At 41.1% G+C, this 19,370-nt stretch overlaps 1 protein-coding gene across 6 annotated transcripts; it reads right to left on the bottom strand.

The window, feature by feature from the left end:
* Positions 1–4,241: 4,241 nt before the first annotated feature.
* LOC143712208 (uncharacterized) lies at positions 4,242–19,006 on the bottom strand. 6 transcript variants are annotated; one of them, XR_013195026.1, is made up of 9 exons: positions 18,900–19,006; positions 18,612–18,719; positions 18,135–18,306; positions 17,999–18,037; positions 14,513–14,581; positions 9,943–11,935; positions 8,670–8,738; positions 6,093–6,911; positions 4,242–5,460 (listed from the first exon to the last, which is right to left on the bottom strand). XR_013195026.1 is itself a non-coding variant. In XM_077204490.1 (9 exons), the coding sequence occupies exons 7-9, from the start codon at positions 11,933–11,935 to the stop codon at positions 6,688–6,690; spliced, it is 2,286 nt and encodes a 761-aa protein (XP_077060605.1). In that variant the 5' UTR covers positions 13,612–13,676; positions 14,513–14,581; positions 17,999–18,037; positions 18,135–18,306; positions 18,612–18,719; positions 18,900–18,964; the 3' UTR covers positions 4,242–6,687. The 6 variants fall into 6 exon arrangements, 4 of the variants coding, with proteins under 4 accessions (XP_077060605.1, XP_077060600.1, XP_077060603.1 ...); XM_077204490.1 differs by adding an exon at positions 13,612–13,676 and having other exon boundaries at positions 4,242–6,911; positions 18,900–18,964; XR_013195027.1 differs by lacking the exon at positions 18,612–18,719.
* Positions 19,007–19,370: the final 364 nt, after the last annotated feature.

Here is a 19,370-nt window from a genome sequence, read left to right on the forward strand (position 1 = left end):
CCCACACTTCAAAGAGAGAGCAATTTCATCTGTTCCTGGGTCCCAGGAGGGCCAGTCTGGCGGGTGTGACCCTGTATAGCCTTACACCCCTCAGCTCCCCCTTGGTCGCCAGCAGGCAGCTTGGTGCGTTAAAGGACCCGGTCATCCGCCTTCTCACGCGCCCCCTGCCGCTTGTGGAGACAGGTAAGTGTTGCACAGCACACTAACACCACTCTCTCTACTTTGCTGCCCCACCTCAGGCTCGGCTACCCCGCTCAAGTCAGTGATAGTCATCACATTAGGTGTTGAGCAGACGTGCTCCTGAAAATTCAGTGATATTCATCACACCGAGTGTTGAGCAGTGCTCCTGACTTGTGCGTGCTTATCTTATCCTGCTGGCGAAGGATTTGATATAGCCGTTCCTCCAGCCGGTACGAAGGCCAGTTGTAAACTCGTTCTTCGTGCTACTAGGGGGTGGGTCGTGACCATCTTGGCCCAAGATTGGTCTGCAGCTTTGACCTGAAAGACAGGTGCTTCAGATCTCTACCTCCCGCACCGCAGGCCATCCTGTGTGTTGCATCTAAGGGTGGAGTATCAGTACAGTGTCCTTCCCCTCGAGTGCTCCAGAGCCCGTTGGGTCGTCAGGTCAACTGGAAGAGAGTAGTCTCGCCCACGGGCTGAGTATCTCTTTCTTAGTTTTGGAGAGGTACTCGGTCCAACATGTCTCTCCAATGAGAATGTGTTCAGCTGGTGTTGAAGTGAGAAAGGGTCCCACTGAAAGAACTTTCAGAGGCTCCTGGGGTATATGGTAGTCGCAGCCTTTGGCTTCCTCCATATGTGACCGCTTCAGCACTAGCTTCACGATCGAGTCCCGAGGTGACCGTGGCAGAGCAGCTCACCCTGTGTGACTATAGTTCACCCCGGTCTGCTGCCAAACCCTCTTCAACAGAGGGGCCATGTACAAAGGGCGTGTTTTAACGGGGGCCTGGGCGACCCCCGACTACACGGGCATTCGTGCCTCGAGTTGTTAGACATTGCGACCGTTGCGCAAGCTTCCCCTGCATGTCACAAACTCACCCGTCACCTCCTCCTTGGAGTCAGACGCTTCTGAGGGCGCCTTGTTCCACTCCTCCCGCTTACTCAATCGTGCCGCCATCGAGCCTCACGACAGTTATAGCCAGGGCAAGTGGAGACTCCATCCCCTGGGTCCGGCTGGGTCATGACCATTCCGGGGCCGCTCAGTTGCCCCCCCCCGGGTTTATTTTTCCGCCAGTGTTTGGGTAAACCGAGCGGACTACCCTTGGACAAACACTGGGTCTCAGCTGCCCCAGGGGCCCGCAGAAATGCGTTTAACCCCAGTGAGCCTTCTAAAAGTGACTGCGACTCATGGTCGCCTTGCGCCTGCAAGTCAGTGAAATTATCACTCTTCATGTTGAGCAGAATTGCTCCTGAAACTCAGTGAAGTTCATCGCACTCAGGTGTTGAGCAGCAATGCTCCTGTAGCTCTGTGAGTTCATCACAGGTAGCTCAGTGAATTCGTCACACGCAGTGCTGAGCAGAAATGCTCCTGGTGCTCAGTGAAGTTCTTCGCACTCAAGTGTTGAGCAGAAATGCTCCTGCAGCTCAGTGAGTTTATCACACTCAGGTGTTGAGCAGTAATGCTCCTGAAGCTCAGTGAACTTGTCACACTCAAGTGCTGAGCAGAAATGCTCCTGTCGTTCAGTGAAGTTCTTCGCACTCAAGTGTTGAGCAGAAATGCTCCTGAAGCTCGGTGAGTTTATCACACTCAGGTGTTGAGAAGGAATGCTCCTGAAGCTCAGTGAACTTGTCACACCCAAGTGCTGAGCAGAAAATGCTCCTGAAGCCCAGTGATCTTCACATGTTGTGTTGAGCAATGCTCCTGTCTTTTGCGCCCGTCGCTTGCACCTACGTGCCAAGTCAGGAGAGGAACAGGTCTTCATAGTTGCCCCTTATTGGCCCAACTAGACCTGGTTCCCTTCAACAGCCTTCCTGACTTCCCCTGAAAACTCTTTCGGGGACGGTGCACGATGGCACACGCGTTCTTCCCCCGGAGATTCCGGGCGGTCTTACATCTGAACGCGGAGGTTCAGGTGACTATCACAAGAACATGTGATAGTTACCATCACTTCTGCGAGCACCCCCTAGAATTGGGTAGCGTGCTTACGCCTTTAGAAGTGGAACCTAGTCGTTGAGTGCGTCTTCTCTCCAGAGGAGATCCTGAAAGCTTTCGATCACTTCAGTGCTCTCTTTCCTGCAAAATGGGTTGCAGTAGGCTGTTTTCCTTCACCCTCAAAATGATGTTGCCTCGGTGTTTAAACGACGCTCATCGTGTTGCAGAGGTATGCAGAAGCACGTTCTGATCGTCAGGTTCCTGAGGAGCAAGGTCTTGTAAATCCTTGTGTCCCTCTTTATCCTCTTGGGCCTTGTCCCTGGTGCGACTGCACTGCAGAGACCGCCCCTGAGCCACTGCAGGCAGTGAGTTAAAAATTCTGTTATATCAGTTCTCCTGCTCGCGTGGTCTCTACTAGAGGGTAGGGACTTGCTCGCTTTCGGTCAACGTATTGTGCCTGGAGTCTGGGCCGGCTAACTCTCACAAGCTGAGACCCCGGCTCGGATTGTGCCCAAGGTTCCTACCTCTCCCGTAATAGGAGCAGGTGGTGAGCCTGCAAGCGCTGCCCTGGAGGAGGCAGATCCAGCCCTGGCTTCTCTGTCCGTTCGCTTGGACGTGTACAGAATGCAAGTCATAGACCTCAGACCAGCTCTTCAAATATCTGTTGGAATTCGGCAGAGAGGGAAGGCTGTTTCCATGCAAAGTTGCACTTAGTGCTTGCCTTCATTTCGGCAAAGGTCCGAGGTGCAACATGTCCACTTAGGTGTTGAGCTCCTCTATGATGAGTGTAAAGTGCTCCGCCTGGGCGTTGACGATATGCTTTGCTAAAACAGATTCTAGAGTTGGGGGCTGGACGACACCTAGTTGAACCGCTGCCTCACGTGGGCTCCCTTCTCATGAAGCCAGTTTCACCGTGAGCCCGGTTCAAGTGTCGGCTTGCTGCGCCATTTCCCCTCCTATGGACTGGATACGTGCGCCTTTCTACTCCAGTTGAGTTCCCTTAAAATTGAACCCTGTTGAGTTCCTCCACACCCCTCCAACGTCGGACGTGCGGAACGTCTGGTGTTAGGCCTACCACTCGTAAGCAGTGTGGAACCTGTGTTAGGCTGGGTCCATATGTTGCGGTCCCTTCGGTGACCCCATATGTGTATTCTTCCACGATACGGCTCCCTGCGGTGAGCCAGTGTCTTCCCTCGGCAGAGTCTCTCTGCCGTCACTGTCCGGTGTGTCTCCCCCCGTCTTAGGCTGGAGCCACCCCAGTGACATTCCATATGTTAGACTGCCCGGTTTCCGCCCAGTTCATATGTGTATTCTCCACATTACCTCCCTCTGGGTTGGATGTGGCTTCCGCAGCGTCCCTTCCAACGTACGGGGAAGGCTTTCCCAGTGGTCCTGTAGGAACAGCAGTGACTTCCCTGGCCTAAGCCCTGTCCTTCCCCGCCTTAAGTTTGCGGGGGCATCAGGAGACTTTGGTTTAGGCACTGGAAGGTGGCAGCGTTAGTGGCGTGTTCAATGGTTGATCCCATTTCAGTCGGCGTCGACTACGTCCAACGTTATCGACTGAAAGGGAACGTCCTGGTTGCGTATGCAACCCACCGTTCCCTGAAGGAGGGAACGGAGGACGTAGTCCCCTTGCCACTACCGCTGGACCACCGCTGACCCCGGGTTACTCTCGGCTCCTCAGCGAAAAGCAACTAGTGCGTGCATCCACTTCCGTATTTATACCCGCGCCGCGGGGGCGGAATGTGTGATGCGAATCACTCACGCCAATTACATTGGCTCGTTCAATTTTACTCGAAGAAGACAGGCTCTCTAGCGAGATCCCATTTCAGTCGGCGTCGACTACGTCCTCCGTTCCCTCCTTCAGGGAACGGTGGGTTGCATACGCAACCAGGACGTTCTCGAACTAGCCTACTCTGAGAACTACACCCACTGGAATGCGACATATTGTAAAAATAAAATTTAAAAAAATCATAATTTTAACCATGTCGATTGCTTCCTGAGTCCCTTCCTCCAAGGACAGCAAGCCAAATTCATTCACCACCATCTATCAAGATTGGATGTGCAGATGAACTCATGAAAAAATGTACAATTGGAAAAAAGACAATGATTGAACTAAAAAACAGTGTGCTTGCAAAGATAAAATGGCTGTATAAGTTTATTTTTTAGGTTTAGCCATTTTGATTCCACATTTGTTGTAAGGTGAACAGCGCACATACACACATCCCTGTTGTATTGAGACCAACTTTATGATCCTCCCCTTTAATGGTTCTAGAGGTCTGAAAACGTAAGGGATACTAACCATAGTTTTGTTACTTAGGTAGCTTATACACGACTTCAGATATCTAAATCGATGACTTGACCATGCTAAATGGGGACTTCTGAATAATCATGTGAACGTGCCTGACCGGGGCCTCATTTGCATGTTGTTTGCATAAATTGCACAATTTCCCATTTGATTTGTGGGGACCTTGCAACAATAATAAGTATATTGCTAATAACAAATGATATGCATTTATATTATATTATATTTGTCCATTTGCCCTTAAAAAGAGTTTAATCTACAACTAAGCAGAATTAAAAGATACAGTACCAGTACAAAACATCAGATTAGTTGTTCATACTGTGGATAACGTAGAGATGTAGTGAGGCCTGCAAATGGTGCTAGTGATGCAAAGTCTCACTCGTGCATAGCACACCTAGGCCTGGTTTCACAGACAGGGCTTACATTAAGCCAGGATTAGGCCTTAGTTCAATTAGGATATTTAAGTAGGGCTGGATATCGAGTTCGATAATTTTTAGGCACTGAACGAAATGCTTGATACCATTAAGTATCAAAAAACATCTTGTTCTTGTTGAGACAATTAAAATGTCTCCTGGCTATTTTTTCCCGACACATTCACAATGATTAGGCTATCTTTGCCAGCGCTTTGTGGCTAGCTTTATGCGTGTGCTTGAGCGCGAGGCATATATTTCGCATATATTATATATCAGAAAAAAATTAGCGATACCCAGTCCTTCAGTTATGTAACATTTATAAACATGCCTTAGAAAAAAATATATTACTGATGTGCATCTTGAGACAAAACAATGGCACTGATAGATTTTAAAATATGTCAGTGCAAGTTTCTTTCAGTTAAAACAGCTCAAACATGCATTGTAGTCTGGGAATAGCTTAAGCCTGGTCTGTGAAACCTAGTCTGGGCTAGTGTTGTCCATATAGTCATCTTCACAACTCAGAATATTTGGTTCGATTGACTGATGCTCCTATATTTGATAGGAATATCAGTGTGATTGAAAGGAATGAAGCAGTAAAAAAGTCATCTATTCTCTATTATGGCGCTTTTCCACTGCATGGTACGGTACGGCTCGGCTCGGCACGGCTCACTTGTGGCGCTTTTCCACTGCATGGTACGGTACGGTACGGCTCGCTTTAAAAGGTACCACCTCTGTTGAGGTTCCAAGCGTACCGTACCGATACTAAAATGTGACGTGGAAGCACTGTACATCACTGATTGGTCAGACAGACAGAATCGTCACTACCAGCTTCATTGTATTTGCGAGACATCAAACTCGCTAGATTTAAATAGCCAGTAACAGCCTCCAATGTTTTAAAACTACTTGTTTGAAGAAAAAAAACTTCCAAAAAAAAAATGGCTGAATCGTGTTCAGTGGACGAGAGGCGCAGACGTTCCTCTTGCTGGTTGCCGAGGAGCGGATAAACTATAACGATCAGTCATAATCCCACCCACTTTGAAGCAGTACTAACTGCAGTGGAAAAGCAACCGAGCTAAAGCGAACCGAGCCGTGCCGCGCCGAGTCGTGCGACGCAGTGGAAAAGCGAAGCGAGTCGAACCGTGCCGCGCCGAGCCGTACTGAGTCGTACCATGCAGTGGATAAGCGCCATTATATACAAAGATTACTGTCTGGATATTGTCAAAACCATATCAAACCATCCAGTCTAACCTTTAAACCTTTCCACTTCAAACTATTCTTTCCTTATTTTGAATGATTCTTTAATAGTTTTTAACCACAACCAACCATCTGCTACTAATTCACCTGGTACTACCGTGATAATAAATCTACTACTAACAAGTAATTGAACCTAAAAAACATCAACTCACATTTGAATAGCTGAATTTAACTTTTAACTTTACAAATGAACTCAGCAAATGAAGTTGCATCAAAACAATCGTTATACTAAAAAGTATAAAAAAATTCAGGTAAAGACATAATATAAACAAAGACTAGGTCAAAACACTGGAAAAACTTGTAGGATATTGCATTTTTGTATTACAATATGTGTGTGGATGTAAATATTTGGTAGTTTTTTTGTTTTTTTTTTGCCTCACATGTTCCCTATTTGAAATAATGTTTGCAATATGTTTATGATGACTGATAAAGGCCACAAGCTGAAAATTACTGGTCTAACAATAAAGTTGTTAAATATCCTAAAAGTTTGGCTGAAGCTTTGACCTGTTTAGAAGAAGAGTAGGTATCTCTGGAACAACTTGAAACATGGAAAAAGGCAAATGTATACAAAAACTGCCATGCTACCAGAGTTGGTAATCTTCATATTATTTGCACTGCAAACTCTTTTTATAAGCTGTAATCCGGTTATATATGAAGAATTTCAGGTTCTTCCAGTCCCGGTTCTTTAGAGCTTCTGGTTCAGCCTTTAAACACTTCTCACAGTCACTCTTTGCTGGTACAGTACACGATGTGATGAAATGCATCATGTGCCTTTGCACCGCCTGCACCTCTGTCTGCTGCCAGGGTTTTTTCCTCTGGGTAGTTTTACCTGAAAGTGATCAGAAAAAATACATAAATAAAAGAACAAAGAATAGTGTGTGCTGAAGTTCTGAATCCTATATCAGTATTTCGCAAAACTGAAATGGAATCAGTTTTTTCGCATTTACAGGTCACCTGGCGGTATATGGTGCGGTATGTTTGGTCAGAAGACCAGACAGAGTTCTTTATTAAACTCATAAAAGACAAAAGAATTATGAGAATACTGGATTCTTAACGACAAAGAAATGCCACAATCAAGACCTTGAAGCAGAAATGAGGGAGAAACACCCAGAAACACCTCATATGTGTCGCTCACACGTATAAAGGGGATTTCCTCTCCATTAATGCTTGGATAACACACCTAACGTCTCCTTCCATTCATAGGCACCGATACCGTGGGTGCTCAGGGGCTCGAGCACCCACGGAAAATACAGAGCACCCACGTGTGTGCCAGACTGCCAGTAGGCTACATTCATTTAAAATTAAACATTGCAGTTGGTGCTATGTGAAGCGTCTGTCACACTGTGATTGGTTATGTCGCTGTGAGTCGCCTGCTCCATATCATATCCACCAATCACAGTGTTTCTCGGATGAAAACGCCTCTGATCGTGGTTACTTGTCAGTTAAACTTTTGATCTCCAATCCTGTCTGTATTTGTGAGAAGTGGCGCTGTCCTGAGCTATGGTCCTGAGTTGAAAGATAGCCTACTTTACGGCTTTATTATCTAGTAAATGGGTGTGTGCGTTCGTGTCGGCGGCTGTCCATTTCCTAAAAGGGGTCGCACACCGGACGAGAAGCGCAGCGCCGCGTAGTGCCATGTCTTTTAAAATTCGAACACATTATTCTCTATGAGTGTAACTTACACACACCGGGCGCCCAGCTACGGCTATAGGACCTTGTCCACAATCCTGCCGTGCCACAGAGCGCGATTTACATAGTTTTATATTAAATTTACATTTATTTGTCTCAAATCATCGTTAATGTACTGACTTCAACCTGTGCTGCAATATACATGTATTTTACATTCATTTGCAGAAATCAGCTGCTTGAATGAAAATTGCTGATGTTATCGGATTTTCAGGTGACATTTTCAATTCATTCAGTTAACGGACCCCCGGTTGTATTTAATTGTACAGTACAATCATAACATAGTAGCCTACAGACATTATCTTAATTCCATAATGTCCTTAAACATAACATTACAATATTGCTTGCCATAAACTGACAAAGTGCGTGTCCGGTGTGCGATAGGCTACCTCGAGTTGTTATAGACGCGGCGCTGCGCTGTGCATTTTTTGACTAGGCCTAACGTTACTTTTTTTTTTTTTTTAAAGGGCGTGCGCCCATGAGCACCCACGGAAGAAAACATAAATCGGCGCCTATGCTTCCATTAATAATAATGGCTAGTGGAGGGACTGCGATCTACGTAAACCTACCGACATCCGTTGCCATAATCTTTGGAATGATTTATCACAAGAGGAACAAATGATGTTTAATGAAACCTGTAATGAAAACGCTTCTAGTGAAACACTGATTTCTAGATTCTGTCCATTGGACTGAATAGATCATTGGGAAAATTATCATTTGCTATAAGCATACAGTACTGTCTTCAAAAAGAAATGATTAAATCGGATCACTTTTTATACATTCATTAATTTCCCAACATCTTAGGATTAATTACATAAATCCATCTAGCATGTTCAACGAATTATATAAGACAGCAATAGTAAATATTTCAAATGACAGTAAAGCTACTTGAAGTACAAACCATAAACAGTAGATGAACAGTGTCCCTCCTGTATGTGCCCGTCTTCCTCATCACAGTTCACAACTTTTTCTGTGAAGGTCATACAAAGCACAGCTTAACAACGTGATTAAGCAGAAAATGTTAAACACAGAAAAAACTAACAAAAATAAAACAAATGGTAACACTTAACAATAAGGTTAATTTAGTTAACATTAGTTAACTACCTTAGTTAACATGAAGTATGAATGAATAGTACTTCTACAGCATTAAATAATCTTAGTGGTATTAATTTCAACATATACTAATACGTTATTAAAATCAAAAACATTAGTTAAAGCTGCAGTCCGTAGTTTTTCCTCTTTGTCGCCATCTCTGTTCGAAATCTGCAATTGCAGTTATTCGCCGAATTATCAACTTTACATGGGTTGTGCCTCGGCACGGCACAGTGCGGACAAATTCAATGTTTTGAGGAGAATGTGCGGCTGTCAGGTGCTGGTGTGGATACTGGCATTCGCAATCACAGATTATACTTTTTGGAAGTATGACCAACATAAGAATTTTCACTGGAAAATGTCCTCAGAACAAGTAACATCCACTTTTGTTCTGACCAACTAAGGGAAAAAAAGCATTGCAGTTAATCACGCTGATTAAATCTAACGATCGCTTATATCACGTCAAACCGTGCAAATTATACTTTGTTCTCAAATTGTTACTACAATTTGTTACTACATTTAATGCCCTTCAGATATTATTCGCAAGGGTAATATTGTTGTCGCATGGGCTGGTTGCTTTTCTTCTGTAGCCACTTAAAACAAAGTCTTTTGCATTTTACAGCGGGTGAATCTCCAGTTGTCACTGGAGATTGCCGTGTGAACCTTTCTGGATCCGCTATCAAATTGAGTTTACTTATATCAAGTGCTGTGAGAAAAGGCTATAAATCTCCACCTCCAACATCCTCACACGCAACATTGCCTACTAGCCGGGACTCTTCTTTATGTGTATAGATGTGACGTAATGACGCAAAGACATGCTCGAATTTCCCGTGGAAATCCATCAGTACTTATTTTGGATAATTTTTAACCCAAAAAAGTAAATGCAGCTTTAAAGCCTGCCCTTGTCCGTTAATTAAAATGAACAAACAATGAACAGCTGTATTTTTATTTACTAAAATTAATAAATATTAAAAAATACTGTAACAAATGTATTGCTCATTGCTAGTTCATGTTAGTTAATACATTAACTAATGTTAACCAATGAACCTTATTGTAAAGTGTTACCAAATAAATTAACACACCTTCAGGATCGATCTCAATTTCGTCCCAGTTCTTGCCATGGAACTCAGCTAATCTTCCTTGCTCGAGAGCCATTAAAACTTTGCTGATCTTGGCAAGATGCAGGGTCTTCTCAGGGAGTCGGCAGAACTCACGATGGATTATTATGTAATGTCCAAGAAAGTTGGCGAGCTGCTCCATCTCTGTGTCTGTCATATTCAGCACTGTTGAAAGGGTTGCGGCTTGCTTTCGCAGTCTGGTAGATGTCAGTGACTTGGGAAACTTTGCACCACATGCTTTTGCAAAGCCACGGAGGCAGTCTGACCCTTGAAAATGCGTCATGGCTTCTGGCCTTGCAAACAAAAACCCATTGTCTTTCAGAACCCCACAAGCCTCTCTCTGCTGAACAAGAAGTTCTAAGGCACTCAACATTTTTGGAGTCACAAGAATTGGAATGGGCCAACCATGCGTTCCTCTGGTGACAATCATTGAGAAGTTTCTGCAGAGTATTTTTTCCACTTCGGAGAGCGCCCAGCCCACATCCACATGCGGATCAAAAGTGTCTCTTGATAAAAATGCAGACAAAGGCAAGTTTGCCACCTCTCCTTCCCTGCGCCGGTTAAAGAGAATCACCTGTGCTAGACACACCTTCGCCAGCTCCATCCAGGCTTTGGTAGAGGGACTTTCAGAGAGGGAACTGTTCCACTTATCTTGCACTTGACTGAGATATGTATGCAGTTTTTGGTTGTCTTCAGTAAAGGGCATGATAGTGGGCACATTACTCTTTGCTTCCCTGATGTTCCTCAATGCTGTAGCCGAGATCATCTCGTTCCACTTCTCCTCATGGATCTCTTGAAACTCACTGGCATTCTTCACAAGCTCTTTGTTATTTGAAAGTAAACCCTGAGCTTTCAAGACTTTGTTTACTTTAACTAGGGAATTCCCAAGCTTGGTGGCGAGTGTTGGAATCAAGAACTTGTCAGATTCAATGTCATACCCACATGTGTACTTGACAGCTTTGACAGTCTCCATGTACTTCTTTGGATTTACACAATCTTTTATTGTTTTTAAGGTGGTGACTCTCCTAGCATTGTCAAGCAGCCTTCCCAATTCTCGCATCTTCTCTCGCACGCCCTGTTTATTCTTGGCTGATACTCCACCTTTGTTTAACAAGTGCTGTCCAAAATCAACAATTACTTTGTCATTTTTTATTATATCCGTGATCGAGTCAGGAGTCATGGTGGTGATTACTCCCCACAGTTGTTTAGTTATGTTTGATGGCACAGGACCTGTGTATCTACACAAAGACTGAACGCGGTATTTTCCTGGTTTGGGGGCGACTGAGCGAGGTTTAAGTCTACAATAACGCATATGTCGCCAAAGGACCTTTCTTATAAAAAGCCCTTGACAGTATACACAGTGCATGAAATCATCTGCCTGCGCCTCTTTAGGTGGCCGTTTAAATGGCACTAGTTCCCCCTTTCCTGATTTCACAACAGCAGCATTGTGAGCATAGTTTCCTCTGTTGCGAATATAATCTAGCAGTTTTCTTCTCTCCTTGGATCCCTTCGGAAAGCTTAGAGCTTTAGCCACATCAGATTTTTTTTTATGTGAACCTTCTAGATGCCTTGCCATCTTAGCATAAGGCTTACGGCAATACAAGCAGTAATGTCTCTTGTCGTAGACTCTGCTGCCTCCTCTTTTCTGGTATGCACTAACAACTATGCCATCTTTAGTGTTCTGACTTGAACATGGTTCTTCTGCTGTTCCAGACGCTTCAGATGTAAGACTGTGCCTATCAAAGGTCATTTTGTCAGACGTCGTCTCGCAGACGGGGGAACTCGCTGAGCCAGATTCATCAACATCCATTTCATCAAGAAGCTGAAGTTTTGTTTGATCTGGTATGAGGTTATCATCACTGTCAGTTTCGGAAAAGATATCTGAAATGTAGGAATCTGAACTCTCTGATGTAGAATCATAGAGATCATAAGAATCTTGAAGATCCATGTCTTTCATCTAAAACATAAATAAATAGTAATTAGAAACATATAGAACTGTCACAATTATTTAATGAATTGATCAGCAAATTACAGAAATAAATTTGCAACTATTTTGATCATCTCTAATTCATTCAAGTAATTTTTCAATATTTTGGACAGTTGATCTGACAAAAAAGGACATCTGATTAGAGATGTACCGATTGCAATTTTCTTTACGAATCCGATTTTTTTTTTTAAGTGTGACCTTCCAAAACAGATTTTTGCCGATTACAAATTTCTTTCCAGGAACTATAATTGACATCATATACAAACAACAATCTACTTTTTTTCAATGCTAAATATATATATATATATATATATATATATATATATATATTAAAAAAAACAAAAATAAAAAGTCAGTAATAAAATAAGAAAAAATAAATAAATTGCATACAACAGCATGGAATTGGAAATGGAATTGAATAAAGAGATATATGAAATAAACATGGCTTTAAGTTTTTCAGCTGGGTTAGTATTCCGGTAATAAATACTACAGATATTAAAGTAATCAAATGTAAAATATCACTGGATAGTAGGGATATGACGGTGAGGATATTTTCACAGCAGTTAATAGACGTGTGACAACACTGGTAATACCAGTATCACCAGCAGGGGCTTTTAAATCGCTAATTTAAAGGCAAAAGTAAAATGCGCGCGTTTGCACGGGCATTCATAATGGTGCGGACGAGCACTGTTTTGTTGTTGTGTATAGGCCAATAAACTACAGGCAAATGAATTAACCATTCAAGCAATCCGCCCCGAATTGGCCCTAATTTGAAAATGAAACTAAAATGTGCAGGCGAAGGGCAAGTGATGTTACCGGTGTCGTAGTAGGCTTACTGGATAGTTAATTTTAAAAATGAAATACAGATTAATTCTTAAAATTAAAGTTACAAAAGTTATTTAGTCAAGAGCAGAGAGTGATTTTCTTTATATTTTGTTCTTTGATTAACATGACAGACGGCAGCAGGAACATTAGGCTGCTGTCACTTTAAGACTTTATGCACGGATCCAATATACTGTTACACAACAGGCGTTATCTTTCTCAACTATTAATGTTTCAAACTGACGGTGTTTAACTGAATATTTGCCATGATGGGCATTTTGACAATTTTGTAAAACCACTCATTTTGATACTTGTGACTCTCGAGCTGTTTGAGAGGCAACTTGTATAGATCAGTAATGTACACGCTTTTGGTACGAGTACGCAACCTGCAGGAATTAGTAAAATTATGTGCAATACAAGTTCTATGTAACAGGAGCAAGTGAGTAAGAGGCAGCTGGTGTGTGTCACTGCGAGAATCAGCAACTTATGTTATTCTGAGTGAGCATGCAGAAAATCAGCTGATTCCCGTCCCTGGACGGTCGATCGGTGGATCTCTACATCTGATAAAATCATTTTGGGCTTAAACTAAAGGTGATGCAATTTTGATGGTTCTCTGATATTTTATAGTCAAAATGGTTTATCAATTCAAACAACAACGCGCACGAGAGTAGTTTCTGCGCGGAATGCAGCGATGAGTTTAACAACCCTCGCAATGCGGATCATATAGGTTATATACAGACCGGAGCAAACGCGTTTCAAGTTTTTATGGACATATCTCATATACTCTATTGCTCTAAACATGAACCAGCAGCATGTATGCGCACCTGTCTTCATCACGTCTCCTTCAAAGGAAATGTGTGCAAATAAGGACACTGATAGAGCCGTATGTCTGCAATGACACGAGGAGTTATTCTGATACACAGAAGACAATGATGTAGACTGAAAATTCAAAGAAAAATGTCTCGCATGCGCGCTCTTGCTCGCTCACTCTAGATTCCGGGAGATTTTAACTAATTTGCGGGCATCAGGGAGCCGCTATCAATATGCGGGAGACTCCCGGGAACTTCCGCGAGACTTGGGATGTCTGCAAACTGTGGCTTTTTTGAAGCGCGAACGTTGTCAACATGTGACTATGTAACAGGAGCGAATGAGACAGAAATCACTGGAAATCCAAAAAACGTCCACACCTGCGACTTCAATGAAAGAGGAGGGGGTTCAAGTTCTGTTGATGGGTCTCCTGCACCTGCAGTTGCCATGCTATCTTTTGAGTGGCTGTAGGTAAGTTAGAGGAGGTTGACCATAGACTCGCAGCACTTCAACAAGCGTGTTTTTTTCCGCTTGGCACGCCGACCGGACGTAACATGGGGGCGTGGCAGCATCGACGATCCCATTTTTTAATTCGAAGTTTGAGATTGTGAATTAATTTCGATCGATTTCGATAATCGTGACAACCTTAGTCTGTATAAGGAGTGTGTTGCAGGTCTGTGTTTGATTGGTTGTTGTCTCTACTTTTCCCACTTTTCCATAGCTTTACATGCCCATTTCTTGAGACTTTTTCAACTCATAGTCATAGGTGTGAATGACCAGGCTAAAACAGGAGGGGTTTCCTGACACTAAGAATTATTCACTGAGTAATTGATAATGAGAATAAATGCTGTTTGTAGCTCTAAGCACAATCCCAGTTCAGAACAAAATGGCATTTTTGAGTTTGACTTGAGAACTTACTATGCTATTTCCTGTCCATCTCAGTCTTGGTACAAAAATCTCATTTTCATTTTGGAACTGCGACACAATCTGTAAACAAAAATCAAAAGTATAAACAACATTTTGCATTAGTATAGTATTTGAAATAAAAAAAGACTTAAAAACAAAATCAACATCTGTCTGGACACACATTTGAATAAAACAGACTTTACTGGGGTTTTGTGTAATATTTCTTTGTGGGGACCAGTTTCGTCCAAATCTTTACAGTTGGTACTCAAACACTATTTGCTGCATGATTACTCATTAAAAGATCATTCATTCATTCATTCAAACCTTTATTTAACTATTATTAAGAACTCCTTGAGATTAAAAATCTATTTTACAAGAGTGTCCTGGCAAGTGGCAGCAACACTCGTACAAAGTTACAGAAACACTTACAGATAAATACAAAGACACATTTTCACTCTTCATATTCAAACAACAATTTCATCATAAAAAAAACCTAAGTCCTAAATCAATTTAATTTAAGTACAGTGACATACAGACTGCCTGTCTGCAAGATCCTTTAAAAAGCCTTTAAAAGAATATAATGAAATCAACTCCTTCAACTATAGCTCATTCTGTATCTGATTCCATGCAAATGGTGCTGCGAAATTAAAAGCCTTTTTACCAAAAACAATACGGGCTTTAGGGACTGTCAATAAAAACAGATCCTGTGAGCGCAGGTGATATGTCCCAGTAGACATATCATAGAATCATGATCTTGATTCAAACACCCTTATTCCTAAATGTCATGCCATGTCTATTAAACATTTGACCGCATGATTCTGAATAAATTGAGAATGTTTTTTTTGTTTAAAATAAAGATCATGATTCTCCCACAATTCTAAATAGACAACTAAACAAAATACAATACAAAATGTTAATTGCTGCAGTCTATTTAAAAAATATTTAACCAATTTTACTGATTTATCCAGTAATGAAGCAATTGAAGTCTTAATTAGTGAGTCATTGAATCATTCATTCAAATGGAATTGTTTAAAATAACAATTCAAATAATCAAATGTTTTAAATAGACTGCAGCAAATAACATTTAGTCAGAACCTCTAGTAAATTACAGGTAATTTTGTTTAGTTGTCTATTCAGAATCGTGAGAGAATCAAGATCTCTATTTAAAAAAAGAAATAATGTCATTTCTCCAGAATCGTGCAGCTCTATCAGACACTAGCTATACTTACATAGACACTTTTTGTTTTAATCAAAATTAAATCATGCCAATTGATGAATCCGAGCATAGCGTTTACATGAAAGCTGAATAAAGCAATCGATTTTATGTGCGTGTTTATATGTGACAAGCTTCAAATCAGATTTGATCTTTTGACAAGCACACACTGCACAAATGTACAGAGGTTCTCGCTGTTGGCGCATACTAACCATCATCCTGCCATCGCTTCTTTTTCTGTTTTAAAAAGCAGACTTAACCTAGTTACCCTGATTAGGAGAGGTCCTGATCCGTGCTGCTTATTTATCAAGCAGTAAAAATGGCCCTTCCCGTGCCCAAAACAAGACGTCTGCGTGAGTGGAATGAGAATTTTTGAATGACACGACAGTCACTTATTACACTATATTCAACAACAACAACTTTCATTGTCACTGTAGTTAACAAGGTGTTATTGTTTAAATAGCACATATGGGAAAATGACATCAATTAAGTGCTTTAATTGCATTATTATCAAGAGTTCATACGAATGTCTACAAATACATTAAGTAAACATAACCACTTAAAAATAAATAAATAATGCTGTCTATATGAATTACATACAAATGCTCACGATCACGTTGTTAAAATACATCAGTAAGGTTTAGGGGAAAAAATGTAGTTTGCACAGAATAAAACTCCCTATAAAACATGCAAACCAAATGTGTGTGTGTGCGTGTGTGTGAGAGAGTGTGCGTGCGTGTGTGTGTGTGAGAGTGTGTTTGTTTTTGTGATTTATGAGCACAGAAATTTGTATAATGACATTGGTATTACACTGGTATTACAACGTGAATGTGATTTATGAGGACATTTCCTGAGTCCTCGTATTTCAAATGGCTTTAAAAACATACTAAACAGTGTTTTATTAAAAATGCATACATTTTTCTGTGATTGGGTAGGTTTAGGGGTAGGGTTAGTGTAGGGGAATAGAATATACAGTTTGTACAGTATTAAAACCATTACGCCAATGGAATGTCCTCACAAGTATAGCAAATATACTTTTGTGTGTGTGTTCATGTTTTTCTATCCCGCTGGGGACTTCAACCTGAATGCACACAGACTCATGTGGACTCGTGGCACTGCGGAGACCTAAATTGAGGTTCCCATGAGGAAACAAGCTTATAAATCATACAGAATGAGTTTTTTAGAAAATGTAAAAATGCAGAATGTTTTCTGTTATGGGTAGTTTTAGAGGTAGAGTTAGTGTAAGTACAGTTTGTACAGTATAAACACCATTATGTCTATGGAGAGTCCCGGTTAACCATATATTCAAAAGTGTGTGTTTGTGTGTGTGTGTGCTTAATGTATTTGTAAACATTTTAATGAACACTGAATATGGAATTAATGTCTAATAAAGGTTGTTTTAAAGCACTTAATGTCGTTTTCCCGTTTCCCATGACCTAATCTAAAGTGAGAAATTTGAACTGTTAATAAGTTTTAAAGCATTATCTAACTCTTTACATATGAGCTAATTAAACAATAATCGTTTGTTAATTACAGTGACAATAAATGAAGAACTCACTATTTGTATATAGTCTTTTTATGTAATAACTACAGTTTATAAACTATTAATTAACTTTGAAATTGTTTTGTAAGTACTTTATTACACTATACTCATTATAAAGTGTTAAGGCTGATTTATACTTCCGCAACGTTGTCTGTGTCGACGTGCAATTACACATTTAGACAGATCACAGCACTTCTTTGGTGATTGGTTCACTTCTGGCAAACCAATCACAGCCCTTTGCGGTCCGTGTAGAATTGACACATTGTTAAATTTTTTGAGAAATACACGTCAGGCTACACGATAGCATAGATGTAGCTACAGCGTAGGTTTGAAGCACAAGTTTTAATCAGCCTTTACCCTTACAATCCAAATTAAATTTAAATCGGATTTGACCAATTTATTCTAATTGACGTGGGTTACATGTGACTTTTTATTCCGATTGTGCTACTAGTCCGATTACAAATGGATTATTAGAGTCCATACGCAGCTACTGACTGAAAGTGTGCTGTGGGGACATTATGAGTGTCCTGAATACAGGAGCAATTAACCAAAAAACAACAAAAACCAATCCCTGTGAAGTTTAAAATCAGCCCTAAATATTCCACTACCACTAACCTTCTGGATTCATAACATTAAACTGTTACATGTACATGTACTAATTCTCACTCCATTACCATCAAAACAAACACAACGAAGAGAGACTGTAGAATGATTTTTGTGTGTGTGATGAACATGAATGTACCTGGTGAGGAGAGTTGTTTGGTCCAGTAGCATCATCATTCTGTAAAAATAAAATACAAGTTTATTATGGCAACATTCAAATAGTTATTTTTATAAAGCTGTCTAGTCTATTGGATGCCTGGTTAGGCACGATGTACCTCCTGGTGAGTTTTTCTATTGTGCACATCCATCTGAGCCTTTATATTGCAGGACTTCCTTGAATTATTAACATTTAGGAGATCACAAATATGAAATCCTCCTCCGTATGTTTGACCGTCTCATTTATCAACGCTCGGTTCGACCTTCGAAGGGATAACAGCTACACACACACTAAAAAGCAAAATGGCGAGAAAAAGGAAACACTTGAGAAACATATCGACACAGGGATGCAAACTTAGGAAGATTTTAAAAAATGAAAAGCGAGGGCAGACACAAAACCCCCCAGAAATAATAGATATGGATGCCCAAATTTGGTTAAAACATAACCAAAGCTTGCATGACAGCACCACAAAAACACAACAAAGATAAACAGTATCTATCTATCTATCGTCTTATTGCTGTGGTTTTTGTAACGTTATGGGTGAGGGCTAATTAAACAAGCCTGTTTACAGAGATTTAACGGGTTGTTGTCTTACCTTCAAGCCACACTGCTCGAATTTCTGTCTCCGGTGAATAATTCACAAGTTTCACCCCTCAGTTTAATAAACTGAGCAGTCTGCTCCATCAGAAAAAACACCGAAATGCTATAAAATAACGTTAACGTTAGAAACGTTACAGTTTTGCCCCACAGCACCGAACAAATGCGGTGTCTCAGCTAACTTAACGGATTGTTTAAACGATAATTTTCGTTTTTTTTAAAAGACACTTGGTTTTTTAACATTTGTATCGCTAGCTATTTGAGTAAGTTAAAACACAGTACTTACATTTAAACGTGTAATTAGTGATGGGCGCTTTAAATCGACGTGAAGCTTCGAAACCTTTGCGAATCATTTGTTTCGGAGATTCGGAGTGCGTACCACGTGATTACAGTAAACGAGGCTTTGTTGCGTCATTGCCTTTTCGGTATTTCTGTGGTTCGCCGCTAGGGGTCGATCATCTCTTTGGCTTTGAACTTTGAACCCATTTACCTGATCTCAGATAAAAACAAATTTAATTTGTAGACATTTTAATGAAATATTTGTATAATAAAAGGGAAGAGATTTGGTTAATAGCCTTTTATTGGTCTGACCAAGCTCTCCATAAAACAAACACGAACAAGTCTTACAATTTAATGAAATAGCACATATTATAAAGACACTTCATATTTAATGGTATCAGATGATTTGTTAATCGCATTTCAATAAAATTTCAATAAAACATTTGCAATTGGTTTGTCAAAGTTTTTTTTATTATAC

Source organism: Siphateles boraxobius, unplaced genomic scaffold (assembly GCF_051911475.1).
Source record: "Siphateles boraxobius isolate OS27281-9 unplaced genomic scaffold, OSU_SipBor_1 5, whole genome shotgun sequence".
In the NCBI taxonomy this organism is placed as follows: domain Eukaryota; kingdom Metazoa; phylum Chordata; class Actinopteri; order Cypriniformes; family Leuciscidae; genus Siphateles; species Siphateles boraxobius.

Coding starts and splice junctions, on each gene's coding strand:
- LOC143712208 (XM_077204485.1), bottom strand. CDS start 18,167: ATGGATGTGCACAATAGAAAAACTCACCAGGAG. Junction 8,739..9,942: donor AATTGAGATCGATCCTGAAG/GTGTGTTAATTT, acceptor TGACCTTCACAG/AAAAAGTTGTGAACTGTGAT. Junction 6,912..8,669: donor CTGTTCATCTACTGTTTATG/GTTTGTACTTCA, acceptor GATCACTTTCAG/GTAAAACTACCCAGAGGAAA.